The sequence below is a fragment of the Triticum dicoccoides genome, chromosome 1B (genome assembly GCF_002162155.2).
Source record: "Triticum dicoccoides isolate Atlit2015 ecotype Zavitan chromosome 1B, WEW_v2.0, whole genome shotgun sequence".
In the NCBI taxonomy this organism is placed as follows: domain Eukaryota; kingdom Viridiplantae; phylum Streptophyta; class Magnoliopsida; order Poales; family Poaceae; genus Triticum; species Triticum dicoccoides.
In genome coordinates, this window is record NC_041381.1 from 661981911 (window position 1) to 661997209 (window position 15299).

General features: G+C 43.0%; 1 protein-coding gene across 3 annotated transcripts; it reads right to left on the minus strand.

Moving 5' to 3' along the window:
* Positions 1–4595: 4595 nt before the first annotated feature.
* Positions 4596–12312, minus strand: LOC119349481 (probable ubiquitin-conjugating enzyme E2 24). Of its 3 annotated transcripts, none has more exons than XM_037617522.1 (10): positions 11915–12312; positions 9193–9897; positions 7766–9111; positions 7505–7630; positions 7282–7419; positions 7020–7211; positions 6849–6912; positions 5912–6051; positions 5516–5827; positions 4596–5249 (listed from the first exon to the last, which is right to left on the minus strand). In XM_037617522.1, exons 3-10 carry the CDS (start codon positions 9098–9100, stop codon positions 5022–5024), a joined length of 2535 nt encoding a protein of 844 aa, XP_037473419.1. In that variant the 5' UTR covers positions 9101–9111; positions 9193–9897; positions 11915–12312; the 3' UTR covers positions 4596–5021. The 3 variants fall into 3 exon arrangements, with proteins under 3 accessions (XP_037473419.1, XP_037473420.1, XP_037473418.1); XM_037617523.1 differs by lacking the exon at positions 11915–12312 and adding an exon at positions 11027–11163; XM_037617521.1 differs by lacking the exons at positions 9193–9897; positions 11915–12312 and having other exon boundaries at positions 7766–9133.
* Positions 12313–15299: the final 2987 nt, after the last annotated feature.

Here is a 15299-nt window from a genome sequence, read left to right on the forward strand (position 1 = left end):
CAGAGGCAGCATCGATCGGCTTCAGTTAACAGCAGTAGCGAAGGAATCGCTCCATCGGGTTCAGTTACCATCCATCCATCGATCGCTCGGGTTCAGTAACGCATAGCCTGCAGTGCAATCGCTCGGGTTCAGTTAGAGCCCAATGCCTTGCTCGGCTTCAGTTAGAGCCAACGCCTCGCACACACGCGCGTACGTACGAGAGAAACGCGCATCGCTCCTTCCCCGACCTCCCACCGTAACCGGCAATTCCCCGAAATTTTCCTCCCCCTCGCTTCTACCATAGTTTTTTCCGTCATGGACGGCCCAAAGAATGTCATGCAGCTGCGTCTCCAGCCCGCCCAGGACGAAAAGCCCATTTTCTGTCATGATTTTTTGTCATAGAAGTAGGATCCCACCACATCTATGATCATACCGGGTTTTGTCACAATTATCGTCATAGAAGTGTCATATGTATGACAGAAAAAATTTCGTTCGGCCCAAAATGTCACGGATGTGTCTTTTTTTTGTAGTGTATACTATGCTTGTATGTTGATGACATACTGATATTCGGAACAAATCTCAAAGTCATTGAGGAGGTCAAATCGTTTCTATCTCGGAACTTTGAGATGAAAGAACTTGGTGTGGTTGATGTTATCTTGAACATCAAGCTACTGAGAGATAATGAGGGTGGGATCACACTTCTGCAATCCCATTATGTTGAGAAGGTGTTGAGCCGTTTTGGATATTCGGACTGCACACCATCTCAAACACCATATGATCCTAGCATGTTGATTCGAAAGTACAAAGGCATGGCTAAAGATCAATTGAGATACTCTCAAATCATTGGTTCACTGATGTACCTAGCGAGCGCAACGAGGCCTGACATCGCGTTTGCTGTGAGCAAACTGAGTCGGTTTGTTTCCAAACCGGGTGATGTACATTCGCATGCTGTTGAAAGAGTTATGCACTATCTGAAAGGTACTATGAACTATGGACTTCACTATACCGGAGACCCATCGGTACTTGAAGGGTATAGTGATGTGAATTGGATCTCTGATGCTGATGAGATGAAGGCCACAACTGGGTATATGTTTACTCTTGGAGGTGGCGCTATTTCCTGGAAGTCTTGCAAGCAAACGATCTTAACGAGATCGACAATGGAAGCAGAATTAACAGCATTAGACACTTCTGGTGTTGAAGCAGGATGGCTTCGAGATCTTTTGATGGACTTGCCATTGGTTGATAAACCGCTTCCAGCTATCCTTATGAACTGTGATAATCAAACTGTCATCACCAAGGTGAAGAGGTCAAAGGACAACATGAAGTCCAACAAACACATAAGAATGAGATTAAAAGCTGTCAGAAAATTAAGAAACTCCAGGGTGATAGTGTTGGACTATGTCCATACGGCTAAGAATCTGGCAGATCCCTTTACGAAAGGGCTATCGCGTGTAGTGATAGATAGTGCATCGAGGGAGATGGGTATGAGACCCACATGAGTTGCCATGGTGGTAACCCAACCTATGTGATCGGAGATCCCGTGAAGTAGGACCTGGGAAAACAAGCCAGTGGTGAACTGAGGAGAGTAACTTTACTAATCCACTCCGTTGGAGATGCAATACTCTCGGAAACTATATGGAAGGATGACTACTGTCTTAATGTGTTCCAAGGCTTATATGTATAAGCAAGATGCTATCCTACAGAGCGATCTTTGGAGGAACACACCTATGTGAGCTCGACTGCTAGTCATAGTCTATGAGATTGGGGTGATCTCTAGTAAGCTCATGAATAGGCCAGGAGTGTGACTTATATGCTCCACCCGAGGGGTCAGCCTTCGGCAGCCCAGTACTAGTAAGACATGTGGTGAAACTTCTTTACACCAAACTGTCAATTCAAGGCATAGTCCATTGTTCAGTTGTGAAGGAGTATAGATACTTGCTCTAGGTGAAGCTCAACCTTAACAGGTCTTCACTGAAACACTAGTATATCAAAACAACGTTTGGAACAAAGGACAAAGTGGGCCCCTGAGATCTGGTGGGGATTGTTGAAATGTGAGATGGGCCTAGAGCCCATATGACAATTTCAGATTTGATCTCTAAGGGCCCATGTAGGTGGCATGACAAGGTGGTGGGAAGTTTAGTCCCGCCATGCTAGTGGAAGGAAAGTTGGAGTGGTTTATAAGGGTGGCTCTTCTACATGCTATTGGAGCTTGAGAAGAGAAGAGGCCCTTGCGCACTCCTCCTCCGCCGCCCGCCTTGCCACGCCACACCTCGCCTTGTCACGACGCACCGCTGGTTGCGGGAATGAGCCGAGCCGAGCTCACACCTATGCGTTTATTTTTGCCAGTCACTAACGGAGAGGTTCTGACAGCAGGGCCACGATCTGAGACGTCGGATCGTGGGCTGTCACGGACTCGGACGTGGGTCAAGCCCACGTCTCTCCACGCGGTTGCGTCTATATAAGTGTGTTGTGTCCCCTAACCCTAGCCGCCACGATTAGATCACATCTGCTCCACGCGAACCGCCCACCGTCGTCCCTTTGCTGCTGCTGCCGCCGGTGACTCCATCCCGTCCGCCGCATACACGGTCGACGGGAGAGCAGGTCTCCGAAACTCCGTCTCTCTGGTTCCTGTACGGGAGAGAGACGAATAGGTTTTTGGGAAGCGACTACGCGACTGCTCGCCTCCGATCCACTACTTCCTCTACGTTCGCGTCGTCTCCGTCATCACCATGTCCAGCGACGCCGAACGCGCCGCCGCCGAGAAGACCGAGGCCGACAAGAAGGCCACCGAGGACGCTTCTGCTGCTGCTGCCACCGCGGCAACGGCTTCTGCATGGCCTACTGGAGGGTATACCGTGTTTATCCCTCTCCTGATAATTTCTGTATTAGCAGTGCTAGCATCATGTGTAGATTTATCTACTATTTGCGTAGTACGTGCTTGTTTAGATCAGTACCAGTATGTTGTTAGTTCTGTCAATGCCATGCTAGTTATCTACTTATGGATTAAATTAGTCGAAAAATTGCCTATTTTCTTAGCACAACCCTTGTTCTGTCAGACACCCATACATTTTCCTCCTATCTTGAGGACTCCCGGCCACCTTTGACTGGGGTTGCAGAGCTGTTTGAGGCACGTCATGTGTGTTCTTTAGTGGTGGTGATGCTTGTGGTAGCTACTAAGGTGGTCGTTAAGCCTGGCAAGGCACAGATGAGGGGGGTCCATGAAGGGGAATACAACCACTTCTTTCTTGTCCACCTTCATTCCCAACAAGATGTGTGATTTGATAAGGGCTTCAAGAAGGTGCGCCTAAACACTGTTGCAAAGATGATGTTAGGTTTTTATGGCACATATGTGACCTCAACACAGGTGTACAACCATCTTAAGAAGTGAAGGGTGAAATGGATCTAAGTGTCCAACCTTAGATATCTTAGCAATGCACAATGGGATCAAGATGCCTTCAATATTCTGTTGGAAGCTAAGCACTACCAAAGACACATCTCGGTTATCTAACCTAGCCTTGTTTCACTTGATTTAACATGCTAGTCAAAACTAACAACTTGTCTTTCTTTCTTGGGATCATCCCAAGGACGTTGAGTATCTCAACATGCCCATCCAGAATTATTCTCAGATGCAGACCATCTTCTCCTAGCTAGGGTATGGCTACTTGCAAGCATGCCATTTTCTCTGCAGGTAGCCTCGTAGCCTCCTCTATCCCATGCGGTCCAATAATAGGATATATGTGTAGGTATGGTGTCCTATTTTTGCCGGTTGTGGTCTTTCATCTTGTACTTTTTTATTTTGTTTTTTACCGGAGATGTTATTCGCACTTTGAGGCTGGTCATAGTGGGAGTAACCTAGCTAGTAACATAGCGCTCTTCGAGAAAATTCTACTTATGTGGCAAGTAATTAATGAGAGGTGGTAACATAATATGTTACTGTAATATAGCGCTTTCCAAGACAAGATGAGTCTATGAGCTAGTAAATGAAGTCATCTATGATACTACTATTATGTTACTTTGCATTATGAAAGTAGTAACTTAGACTAGTGTTATATGCATGACACTAGTCTAAGTTACTCCCCACTATGACCAGCCTGATACTTGGTTTGTTCTAATAAATGGTTGTGTGCATCGCTTGACACAGAAGTCAAGGGTAGTCCTTCTTTTCGAAAAAAAACTCCTCCATCACTAGCCATCTTGTTCTCGACCTAAGTCTTAGAAACACGACAAGCAATACATCCATATGTTGCTTAATTTGCTTTATAGTTCTTCTTTCAGGGCATTGTTTATCATGCATATGCAAGGAAGAAAGTAGTAGTACTTCTACTTTGAAAACGACGAAAGAAACTCCATATTCATCAAAAGATAAATCGGAGAGGGCTTGGCTTTACTACCACGGCCGTACGTGCTGGTGTTCGGGCGACTCGGCAACAACATATAGAAATACTGTTGGATTAGCTGAGCATGATTTTTATATCTCAAAATGAAATATGTTTTGACATGTTTTAAGAGAATGCTTGGCTAGTGTTCCAACAATCCATTAGAACATGACTAGTGTGACCCAGTTAATGAACATTATTTGTTGACTTCAAACCGTACATACAAACAAGCAAATCATGTGGTGACATGAAAACCTCAGGGTGATACCAAGTAAAGTACAAGTAGTAGTAGTAATTTAGCAATGTGTGTGTTTCACACTGGTATTATTGCAGGCACATCAGATAGCTCCTCTGCCAACTATACAGACAGGGTACTTGCTATCTCAACACCCACACACAAATTTACATACTTCCATCACACTCTACACTCCCAAGGCACCATTTCACAAACCAAACTACACACCAGCTGCTTCTGTCTCTCATCTGGCACCCTTTCAGTTCATCGCGTCAATCAAGCACAAGTTTTCCCATCTTACAAGATGCCGTCACGCAACAAAAGGATCATGTGCCAGGCAGCATTTTTATTGCAAAACCTATACAATACCGGTGTTGCAGTGGGCGTGCCGTCACCGCCATCGCCATGCAGGAGGTGTGCCCGCTCTGAAGTCACTGGCCACGGGCGATCCCGGCTTCGGAGAAGGCGGCGACGAGCTTCGGCAGTAGCTTGCCGAGCATGATCTTGAATCCGGTCGAGCAGCTCTTGCAGCCATCATCTGATATGTACGTGCTGTCGCCAGCATGACCGACGAGATCGCCGCCGAGGTATGCGTTGCAGGCTCCCAGGATGTGCGGCGCGAGGCGAGTGAAGTGCTCCTTGACGAAATTTTCAAAATGCTGGATGGAGATAGGAGGGGAGAGACCCATCAATAATATTCATTACACATATTACTTCTTAATGCTGAAAGGTGCAGCAGAAGTTATTTAATACTGTATGTAGGTTGGTTAGGGGATGCATCTGAGATACAGTGATCTTGGTTTACGTTCTACTCAAAACTCATAGCTACCAAAATTCAGTTAAGCCCTATCAGTTTTGTCAGAGTAAGTGTATGGGATATTCAGGTCATTCGTTAAGTGCAGAATTTAAAAAGTTGGCGACTTACCTTTGGTGGTTTGTGCAAAATGTACATCATGGACTTGCAAGACAGCAAGAAAGCATTCTCGTTGTACGTGATGGAGTTCTTCTCCCCGTCGGCTTTCCCCACAAATTTGTCGTAGCCCGCCTCATTGAAGTAAGGCTTCTCGTTGAGAACAAGAGCCTGAAGGGATAGCAGCAGTTGAAGAATAGTCGAGCCCTCCGGATTCCACACCTCATTACCAGTCCCTGCCCATGTCTTGAGAAGGCTTAGACATACTTTGCCGGTTTCGTACAAGTTTGGGTTGAGGCGGAGGCCTCCGGAGTGATAGTGAACAGACTGGAAAAAGAAAGTTACTGTTCAGCGGCTAGACGATCTCAGCTGTGAGGTACACACACGAGCAATAGAAAAGAAAACACTTACAGGTGGTTCATGAGGATAATCCGGCGGGAAGAAAATATCAAAGAAAAATAAATTATCATGATAAGGCGTTCCAGCTGCCCCAACAATGCAAGCTCTGAGAAGGTCCATCCTTTCCTCATAAACTCTAACATGGATATCATCTGCATGGAAGCAAAGAACACCATGTAAGACATGTACCAGAAAATATGTTTCATGTTTTCATCTTGCTACCAAATCTAATTAGAATGGTTTTCTGTTTTACTAGGTAATGTCCCTGCAGACAAGTGATTGAAGCCAAAGCTAATATTACAGGGATTTATTGAATGTAAAAAAGCCCAATATACACTAAATTTGTTCAAGATGTTTTTTTTATTCATAAAGTGAACAACTCAAATTTTGTGTGAGTTTCCACTTACTAACGTTTGCATAATTCTAGATTTAATTTTGACAGCTCGTTAGTTTTATCAGAGAAGGGAAGAACACTGACAACTCACAAGAGTACGCATGTTCTGTTCACACATTCAATTTTTCATCTTTGACAGTTTAACTAGCTTGATCAACTTCTCATACTCGAAATATATAATCGACAAGATAACATACACATGACAAGCTCGACCTTTTTCACTTCAATCATCTCGTAAAGATGTGAAACAATGATTTTTTCGAGAAAGGAACCTTAACATGCTATGCTGTCCTGTGGAGCGTAGAACATTTTAACTTATTTCTAACCACAAAACAATTATATAAGCTTGCATCATGATAGATTCACATCTACATCGCTATATGTACTATTAAAGTAGTTATGATATATATGAAACCATGTTATAGTAGACTAAAAAATAATGCCAAGTTATAATAAATATAAACAGATGCTAAAATTATATATGCAATGAGCCAGTGAAAAGATTCAATTTCATGAAGGACTTGCAATGGACAATAAAGAACAAGAAAAACCGACCTGGTAAATCATTTTGTAAGATTGTCCATTCCTGTTGTATCTTCTTCAACCAACCTCTTTTAACCTAAAATATCAGGAATTAAAGATTATAACAAATAATTTGAACATGCTACAGTAGCTACTACAGCTCTAAAATAGAGGAACAAAGTTGAATTACGTGTAAAGTATTACATTTTCATGGCCACGTTCCTTCACAAAATGATGATCAGAACAGTCCACCACAACATCAAATATTTTTACGTCATTTTCTGAAGGTAACTGTGGCTTCTCGGTCTGCATCACCAACTCCACAACGGAAAATTCTTCTGCAGACGAATGTAGATCTGCTGACTTCACAATTTGATACAGAGGAACTGCAGTAATCTGAAACAACAACTTGACCTTAGAGTTATGAAAATTAAACATAAATTATTTGGCAAGGTATAAAACTTACTGAGCTAGATGATGTAGAATCATGAGCACCAAAGAAACTAGAAGCCACATTCGTCAGAAAATTAAAAGCTGTTTTGGAGAAGTAGAAAGCATTGCGCAATGAACCAGTGCAGTCTTCATCAGACTCTTCCAGGGCATTCTGGGTGAAAACATCAAGTTGTTGCTTAAATTTCAATGCATGTAACCAACAAATGGTACAGTGGAAGATGCAAACCCAATCTAACCTTAGTACTCTCATGGCAAATTGTTTCCTGCTCAGCCTCGTCGTCGACAAAAGTATGCACCTCATTCACAGATCCTAGTGAATTATCTAGAAGTCTTTCTAATCCAATAATTTCAAAATGCTGCGCCTGAAATTGATACAAGGGAAAAAGATATGTTACCAATAGTCTGGACAGACCATGTATCTAGAAAAGATGGGTGAAAAGGGAGATAAAACACAACAAAACAAAAAAGGAAGAAAACCAACTCAAAGATAAGCTTACCTTGGATATCACACCACTAGCCCATTGTACTTCAATTCCATCATCCTTATACCCAAGAACATTGCCAATGCATGACAAGAAGCCGGAGGAGGTATCTAAACTTTTCCTGCTAACTGTCATGGTCCCATTGGTGAGATCTGCTTCAGACTTGTCGATGTTCAGAGCTGATCTGATAACGACTTCCCCAGTGCAAAAAGAGAAATCCGGGTGCTCTACTAGCTCATAAGCACTCACTGTCTCCTCAGTGGAGTCACTTCCATATCTGACAATGTCATCATCCACTGGAACAATCCATTTTACGTTTGCAGTCCGCTCAAGTGCATCCACATTTCTCACTATCCCAATCCGCTGACGTTCGGCAGCTTCCTCTACTGCCAGTTTCTCCAGGACAAATTGCCCTGGCCAAAAATCATGATCACCGGGGGTGCTAACAGGAGCCAAGATATAAGGTTCTAGCCCAAGAGATGTGCTTCCATTTTGCCATAGAACGTCAAAAGTGCTCTTTGTCTTAGCAACAACATAAGTTTGAGAATATCGAGAAAACTTACGGTCTTCACTTGGGAGACTTCCATCATGACCAGCAGAGAGAGTGCACCAATCACCCAACTGCCAGTTAGCATAAGGGAAGCATGACAGCAAAGTGAGATTCTTTGAGTCCTGAAAGTTTGGTGGACTTGATGATCGGTCACCCCAAACATTTGCCACCGAGGTTATCCAGTTCACATGCACCAGCCCCACATCAACATGAGACACAACACCTTCATCTCGGCTGGCCCTCCACGATCCAGACAACCATGTTCCTGACTTGGACACGGAGGGATGAACAATCCTCACGCGTTGACTTGGATAATAAAAATAAGGTGCATCTTCAAAAAGGATTGGAGGAATGGGCTTCAGTACCTCAGAGTCCCTTAACAGCATTTCACACTTTGCCCCATCACTGAACACAACGGTGACCAGGTCAAATGCCCTGATCACCCGCCCAATCCATGGTCCCATAACCACGCAGTCACCAGAGACAAAGGATCTCACTCTTGAAAGCTGCTTGCTGTTGACATCTTCTATTATATCACCAGAGTATGTCTCCAAGTCCACAAACATTTCAACCCCAACAACGCGGCCCAACTGACCTGAGGGGTCAGACACAGGGCAGACTATGTCCCCATGAAGAAACCCTCTTTCAAAAGTAAGGAAATCATCAATCTTGCCGATGCTTTCGTCCAAGCTTGATAAGATGCTCTGCGCATGGTCCGTAAATTCACATTCTTCTTGGTCCTCACTGTCACTCGTTCCACTGTATGACTCACTGTCTGAATCAATTACAAACAGATCCATGTCTGCAAGCCCTGCAACACCACATTTTGTCATTTTGTGTGATATGAAACAACCAATTGTGTTAATAAATATAAGATTGATTTTTTTCCCACCTCTTTGTAACAAGCTTGTTCTGTGATGATATGATAAACTCAGGAACAGCCTTTGAACAGCGGTCAGCACACTTTAGTACTAATGCCAAAGGATCCCTGATACAGTAACAGTAACCGCCAAAGGAGATTTGCCCAGATAGCAAATAAGAAACAGTAAGATTTAGTGTCAAAGGAGATTCGCCCTGATAGGAGTGAAGCTAAACCTACTGCCAAAGGAGAAGTGCCAAGATAGCAGTTGATAGCTAAAGCTAATGTCAAAGGATATTTGTCCAGGGAGCAATCGGAAGCAAAAGCATATGTAAGGAAGGAGATCAGAAGAACTAGGTAGATTTGCCAAAGGAGATTTGCCGAACTATAGGTACTATAGGTAGGTTTTGCCAAAAGGAGATTTGCCCCGAACTATCGGTAGGTTTGCCAAAGGAGATTTGCCCCAAAGAACATACAGAACAGTCACTGTCTGAAATGTTCAGTGCTAAGGGAGCTTCCAGAAGAACTACAGAACAGCCACTGTCTGAAATGTTCAGCGCCAAAGGAGATTTGCCCTAAAACTAGCTTATCACAGGAAATGATTTCCAGTGGAAAGTCCAACTGAATGTGTTTGCTTTCGATGATCACCAGACATGAGAAGTCATCAGAGAATATGCTACCACCCAATGACCAATATTCGTCACGAGAGCAACCAACGACTGTTCAGACTAGCTGATCCTGCAAACCATATCAGAAGAATGTTAATCCAACTGTTTATCTTCTTAATAGAACAACACGATTCAAGTTGAGAAATAGACTGATGCATAATCTCAATAAACACGTAATCCAATTACTTAATTAAAAGCCATGCTGAAAAGAAACTGCAGGGATCAGGGTCGTTTTATTTGTTAGCAACATTCTAGCATATAATGGTAGAGACGTTTATGATATCTAAAATGTAAATCGAGTTGCATGCTTTCCAAAGATTCGCCGCATTCGCCAGTGCTAATAATCATGCAAAGTCTTATTCATATACACTCTAGATAGTAGAAACAGCTAACAAATGGTTTATTCAAAAATAAGATGTCCAAGAAACTCTAAACCCCAAAGGAGGATGTCAATTGGACCCAAAACGAGAAGAATCTGTGCGGGTGGATCCAAAAAAACATATACAAGGCGTGAGAGTTAGTTTGTGTCACAAGGATCAATCCCACAGTGGACAAGAACTAAAATCTGTTCAAAATGGTGCGTTTATCTTTAATCCCACTTGCATGTAGTACATAGGTAAAAAGATAGACAAATAAACTGGTAAAAGTTTGTTCACCAATAGATGTTAGGATGCCTTGAAATGACCGAATAGGCAGGGCCTAAATCAAAACTGACAAAAATGGAACACTTGAAAGTTCATGCTAAAAAGTAACTGAATAAATCCAGATCGGAGTATCAAAACTATGTATTAAAGTATGTACTCAACAACGTGACTGGCTATAATCAGTCTGATCTGAGGAACCTAGTTCTTAGCTAGCAAACACTGGGTCTTTATTTCGACACGGAAGTTTTGGATCTTGTCATAGTAACAACAACAAAGATGACAAACCGCGCATAGTTCAGCATCATAGTCGATCCGAAAACAGCTAAAAAGACAACCCACCTATGGACAAGCCTGCCTAACAAATCAGAACAAAACAACACCTTCCGTGCTCATTATGATCTCCTAAAACCGGCAAACAAAAAGCAACAAACTAAAACCTCGCACGCCATACCACACCCGAAAACGGCAAAATATCATACACTCCAACAATTCTTGCGCCGGCCATAAAAACCCAGATGTTTCACTACAAACTGTAAAAAGCTAACGACATAACACCTGAGCCACCACCCAGTTTTACTAGTTGGAGACGCCTTCGCCTTCGCCTTCGCCACGAATAGGCCGCCGGAGCTTTGTTCAGCGCTGGAGCTACTGCTGTGCTCGGCCAGAGCCTCCTGCTTATGCCCAATCGATCTGGGCTGACCCAAGCTAACAATATTGTTTGATTACACATAGTCAAGACTGAAGACAGGGACACTTGTTGTTGGGGGATTCAGAATAATTGGAGGAAGACGGATCGAAATGGCATCTTGAAGCATATTCCTGGTTCCGAGGAATCGGGCTGGCGTAGTGATGGCCATGTTTTTTGGATCGGCATGCATCGTTTTGACCAAGGCCCTATTTGGTTCCAAATAAGTCACCAACTTATAAGTCGAAAATTGCAAAAAGTGACTTATTTTGCCAAACAGCCCCAACTTATAAGTCACCCCCACTTATAAGTCATAAGTTGCTCCACCCCAACTTAAAACTTATAAGTCACCCCCTTTTGCATGGGTCCCACCACCTGCATGATGTTGATTGGTGTGGAAAGGTGTGGGAAGATAACTTATAAGTCGGGTGACAACCAAACGGGTGTGACTTATAAGTCACTGGTTTTAAGTCACCTGACTTATAAGTCAGGGGACTTATTGGAACCAAACAGGGCCTAAATTTTGCCCTGCAGCTGCAGGCATGACACTGACGCTGCGAGTTTAATACTGTACTAGGAAATCGGGCGTTGAGTGCACGCATCCTCGTTATAAACAAGCACATGGGTGCAGCGAAAGGAAGGGGGCGGGTGTGAGGGTCCGGCCGCCGGCCCGGAAGGCGGGGCGGCGGCGGCGGCGCCTCTGCGGCAATGCGAAATGAACAGGAAAAAGGCGAGGTAAAACGGCAGATTGGCAGTACCTGTGCCAAGCCCAGCCCGCCGCCATGGCGGCTCGGTCACCGAAGAAGAGGGAGCAGGCCTCCCCTCCCCCCGCGCCTCAGTCCATCCCCGGGCCCGTCGACCATGGCCGGCAAGCCCGCGCCCCCTCCACCCCCCTCCAAGAAACGACCAGCGCAGCCGCCGCCCGCTCCTCCTCCTCCTCCTCGGACCAAATCTCAGGCACGGCCCGGCGGCGGCGGCGGGAGGAGGAGAGACCGGGAGACGCAGAGAGAGAGAGGGGACGGTGGGCTTCCTTCCTTGCTGGGTGCTCTGCTGCTGCTGCTGCTCGTGAATGGTGATGGATGGTGGCGCTGGCTGGCGGGGCAATTTCTACGGTGCGCAAGGCCTCGCCTTTTCCGATTCTTTTGATTTGTTTAATCGTGGTGCGCGCGCCTAAACTAAATCGAAATCCTCCTAAATTGCCCTTGCGCTAATGGGATTCCTCCCTGTCCGTCGCTTTATCCTTTCTTTCCCCCGAGAATTCTCCCTCTCTCGGTGCCTGCCGGGAAACCAGAGTCTTGCACTCTGCTTTGTCTCCATCCCCCAACGTGCCGGCTGCTTTCACCTGTCACTCGTCCCCTCCCCTCCCTTCCCTTCCCCTGTTCTCAAGAATGAAAAGAGGTGACCCTCAAAAAAAAAAGAATGAAAAGAGGTAGGAGTACTTGATTCGACTCGACGACTCGAAAATAATGTGTGCTTAACATCTCTAGAACTCGGTAGATAAACCGGTAAAGTAAATCGATGAACAATGAAAATGATAAATTTTGAATGTTTGGATTTTAAGCATGGCAACCCGAACATTTTCATGGTAACTTTAGTTCACGCGAGGTTGGCAAACATGACAAATTTCTGACAAAAAACCGAACCGGGACAAAATTGCCATGTTTTAACAAGGAAAATTGCCACCTCGCGTCAACTAAAGTTGCCATGAAAAAACGTTCGGAATGACATGCTTAAAATCCGAACACGGGATTTATCAGGGTCCAACTAATATTGGTTTAAAAAATAGTAAATTTTGTATGTTCTTTTCTTTATATCTATGAAAATAATTAAATAATACTTTAAAATTTGTAATCATGAGCCTTTTCAGAGGTCTGGTCATGTCAAGCCCCTGGACAACAAAAGACCAAATTAGGAGGGTCGTCTTCAACATTATAGCGGACATATGTGATTTCTTGGCGAACCTTTGAAACCCGTGCAACTACATACAATATCCTAAGCATCTCATGAGGCGTGGAGCCAAAATAAGCCATGGCGAAAAGCTGATGGCTTGCAAGATACATAGGGTTATGCAGCATCTTCATGTAAGTATCCCAAAATAGTATCAAACCCAATGAAGAGCGGAGAAGAGTGTTAATGTGGGTGTTTCTGTCATACACAAGTTGTCAGGGGTCTGTGTTAATTCATTGTTTTGGTATATGAAGGATTAGTATGGTGTTGAAAAACAAGTAACCAAGGGTTCAAAACAAAGTAACGGTCATGGAAAGTAATTGACATAAAAGTAAGTTAGTGAAAGTAAATTGTTGTAAAAAGTAACTAACATAAAAGTAAATTATCGATTTGTCTACAGTAGAGAGGTTAGGCGAGAGGAAACTCGGATCATGCATGGTGCACATCAGATGTGCCAGTGCCTTTACAGAGAAATAGGACGTTTTTGTCTTAGCAATTCAGGAAGTGAAGGTACTACGGTGAAAGAAGTTATCCCCCTCTTCGTGAAACTTTGATGGGGGAATAACATAGATCGCTCATTAGCCGTGTCAACGGGGAGACCCTTAATCGTCATTTCCATCACCCGACTGGGAAGTAGCGGTGGTGGCATGTGTGATACGTAGTATACATGCTTGTGGGGAATCCAGACTCCCAGAGAACACTTTAGCCTTATTGATGATTTCATCATTTCCATTACCCTCTCTTGCTCCTTATTACTACTTTTGTGCATTTAAATTCAAACCACAACGTCATTAAAACATTTTCACTTCTATTTCGCACTCTTCGCACTACAAATAACTCACAAACACATTCCAGTAAACCTCTATAAGAGGCGAAGACCATTTCCTATGATTTATGTGAAATGGATACTCTTACTTCAAAAAGGCTACAATTGAAGCCTATGCACTTGAAGAAAATCATCGTTGCATGTTACATATGATCAGGAGATAAAAGCAACTCCACGATGAGAACAAACTGAACAAATATTATCAATTTCTTCAGTCCACACAACATGATCTGACTTGCACCCTTGCCAACTTCATGATTGCTCTTCTTAGTAAGCAAAATCCAAAATAATTTCACCCTCTTCCTCGTGCCTAGTCTAAAACCCTTTAATTTGTAGCAGTTGTTTTTGTAACTATTTACTTTTTCATGGCATGCATGTATGACATGAACATACACTTTTGGGACCCTCATTGGGTAAACCACCTACCACTTCATCTACCAAGACAGAACAACAAAAATTTCAACGGGTAGGGAAAGCAACATAAGTTGAGAAGAGCACATAGAACATAAGCATCATAAGGACATCGTACCTACTATGGTGACATCCTATGTTTTACAGATATTTTCAATTGTATTGACACCCATAGATCATTTTGGCTAAAAATAAAATTGTGGAGTACACATATAAACATTCACAAAATACTTGTGAACTGATTTCTCTTTATACTCATATACACACATAATGTACATGGGGTAAAATAATATTTCAATGTCACACATAACACCATTAGTGACTAAAATGGATGGAAATGTCATATAGGAAATAAAATTTACACCTTGTCAAATAGGTAATAAGTTTTAAGAAAATGTCAAATAAGGAATTATCTCTTATTAATTTTTATATCACAATTGTAAATTAAAAACACCGGCATGAAAATAAGAGACTGTGTAGTGCACTTTACTCGGTTAACTTCACAATCTTATGCTTTATACTGAACTATTGGAACCCTCATTGGGTAAACCACATACCACTTCATCGAAACAGAAGAATAAGATTTCAACGAGTAGGACAAGCAACACAAGTTGAGAAGAGCACATAGAAGATAAGCATCACAAGGACATCCTACCTACTACGGTGTAATCCTATGTTTTACACATATTTTCCATTGTCTTTGCACCCATAGGTCATTTTGGCTAAGAATAAAATTGTGGAGTACATATGTAAACATTCGCAAAATACTTGTGAACTGATTACTCTTTGTACTCATATACTCACATAATATACATGGGGTAAAATAATCTTTTAGTGTCACATATATCACCATTAGTGCCTAAAATAGATGGAAATGTCATATAGGAAATAAAATTTACTCCTAGTGTCAAATAAGAAATCAGTTTTAAGAAAATGTCAAATAATAAATTCTCTCTTAT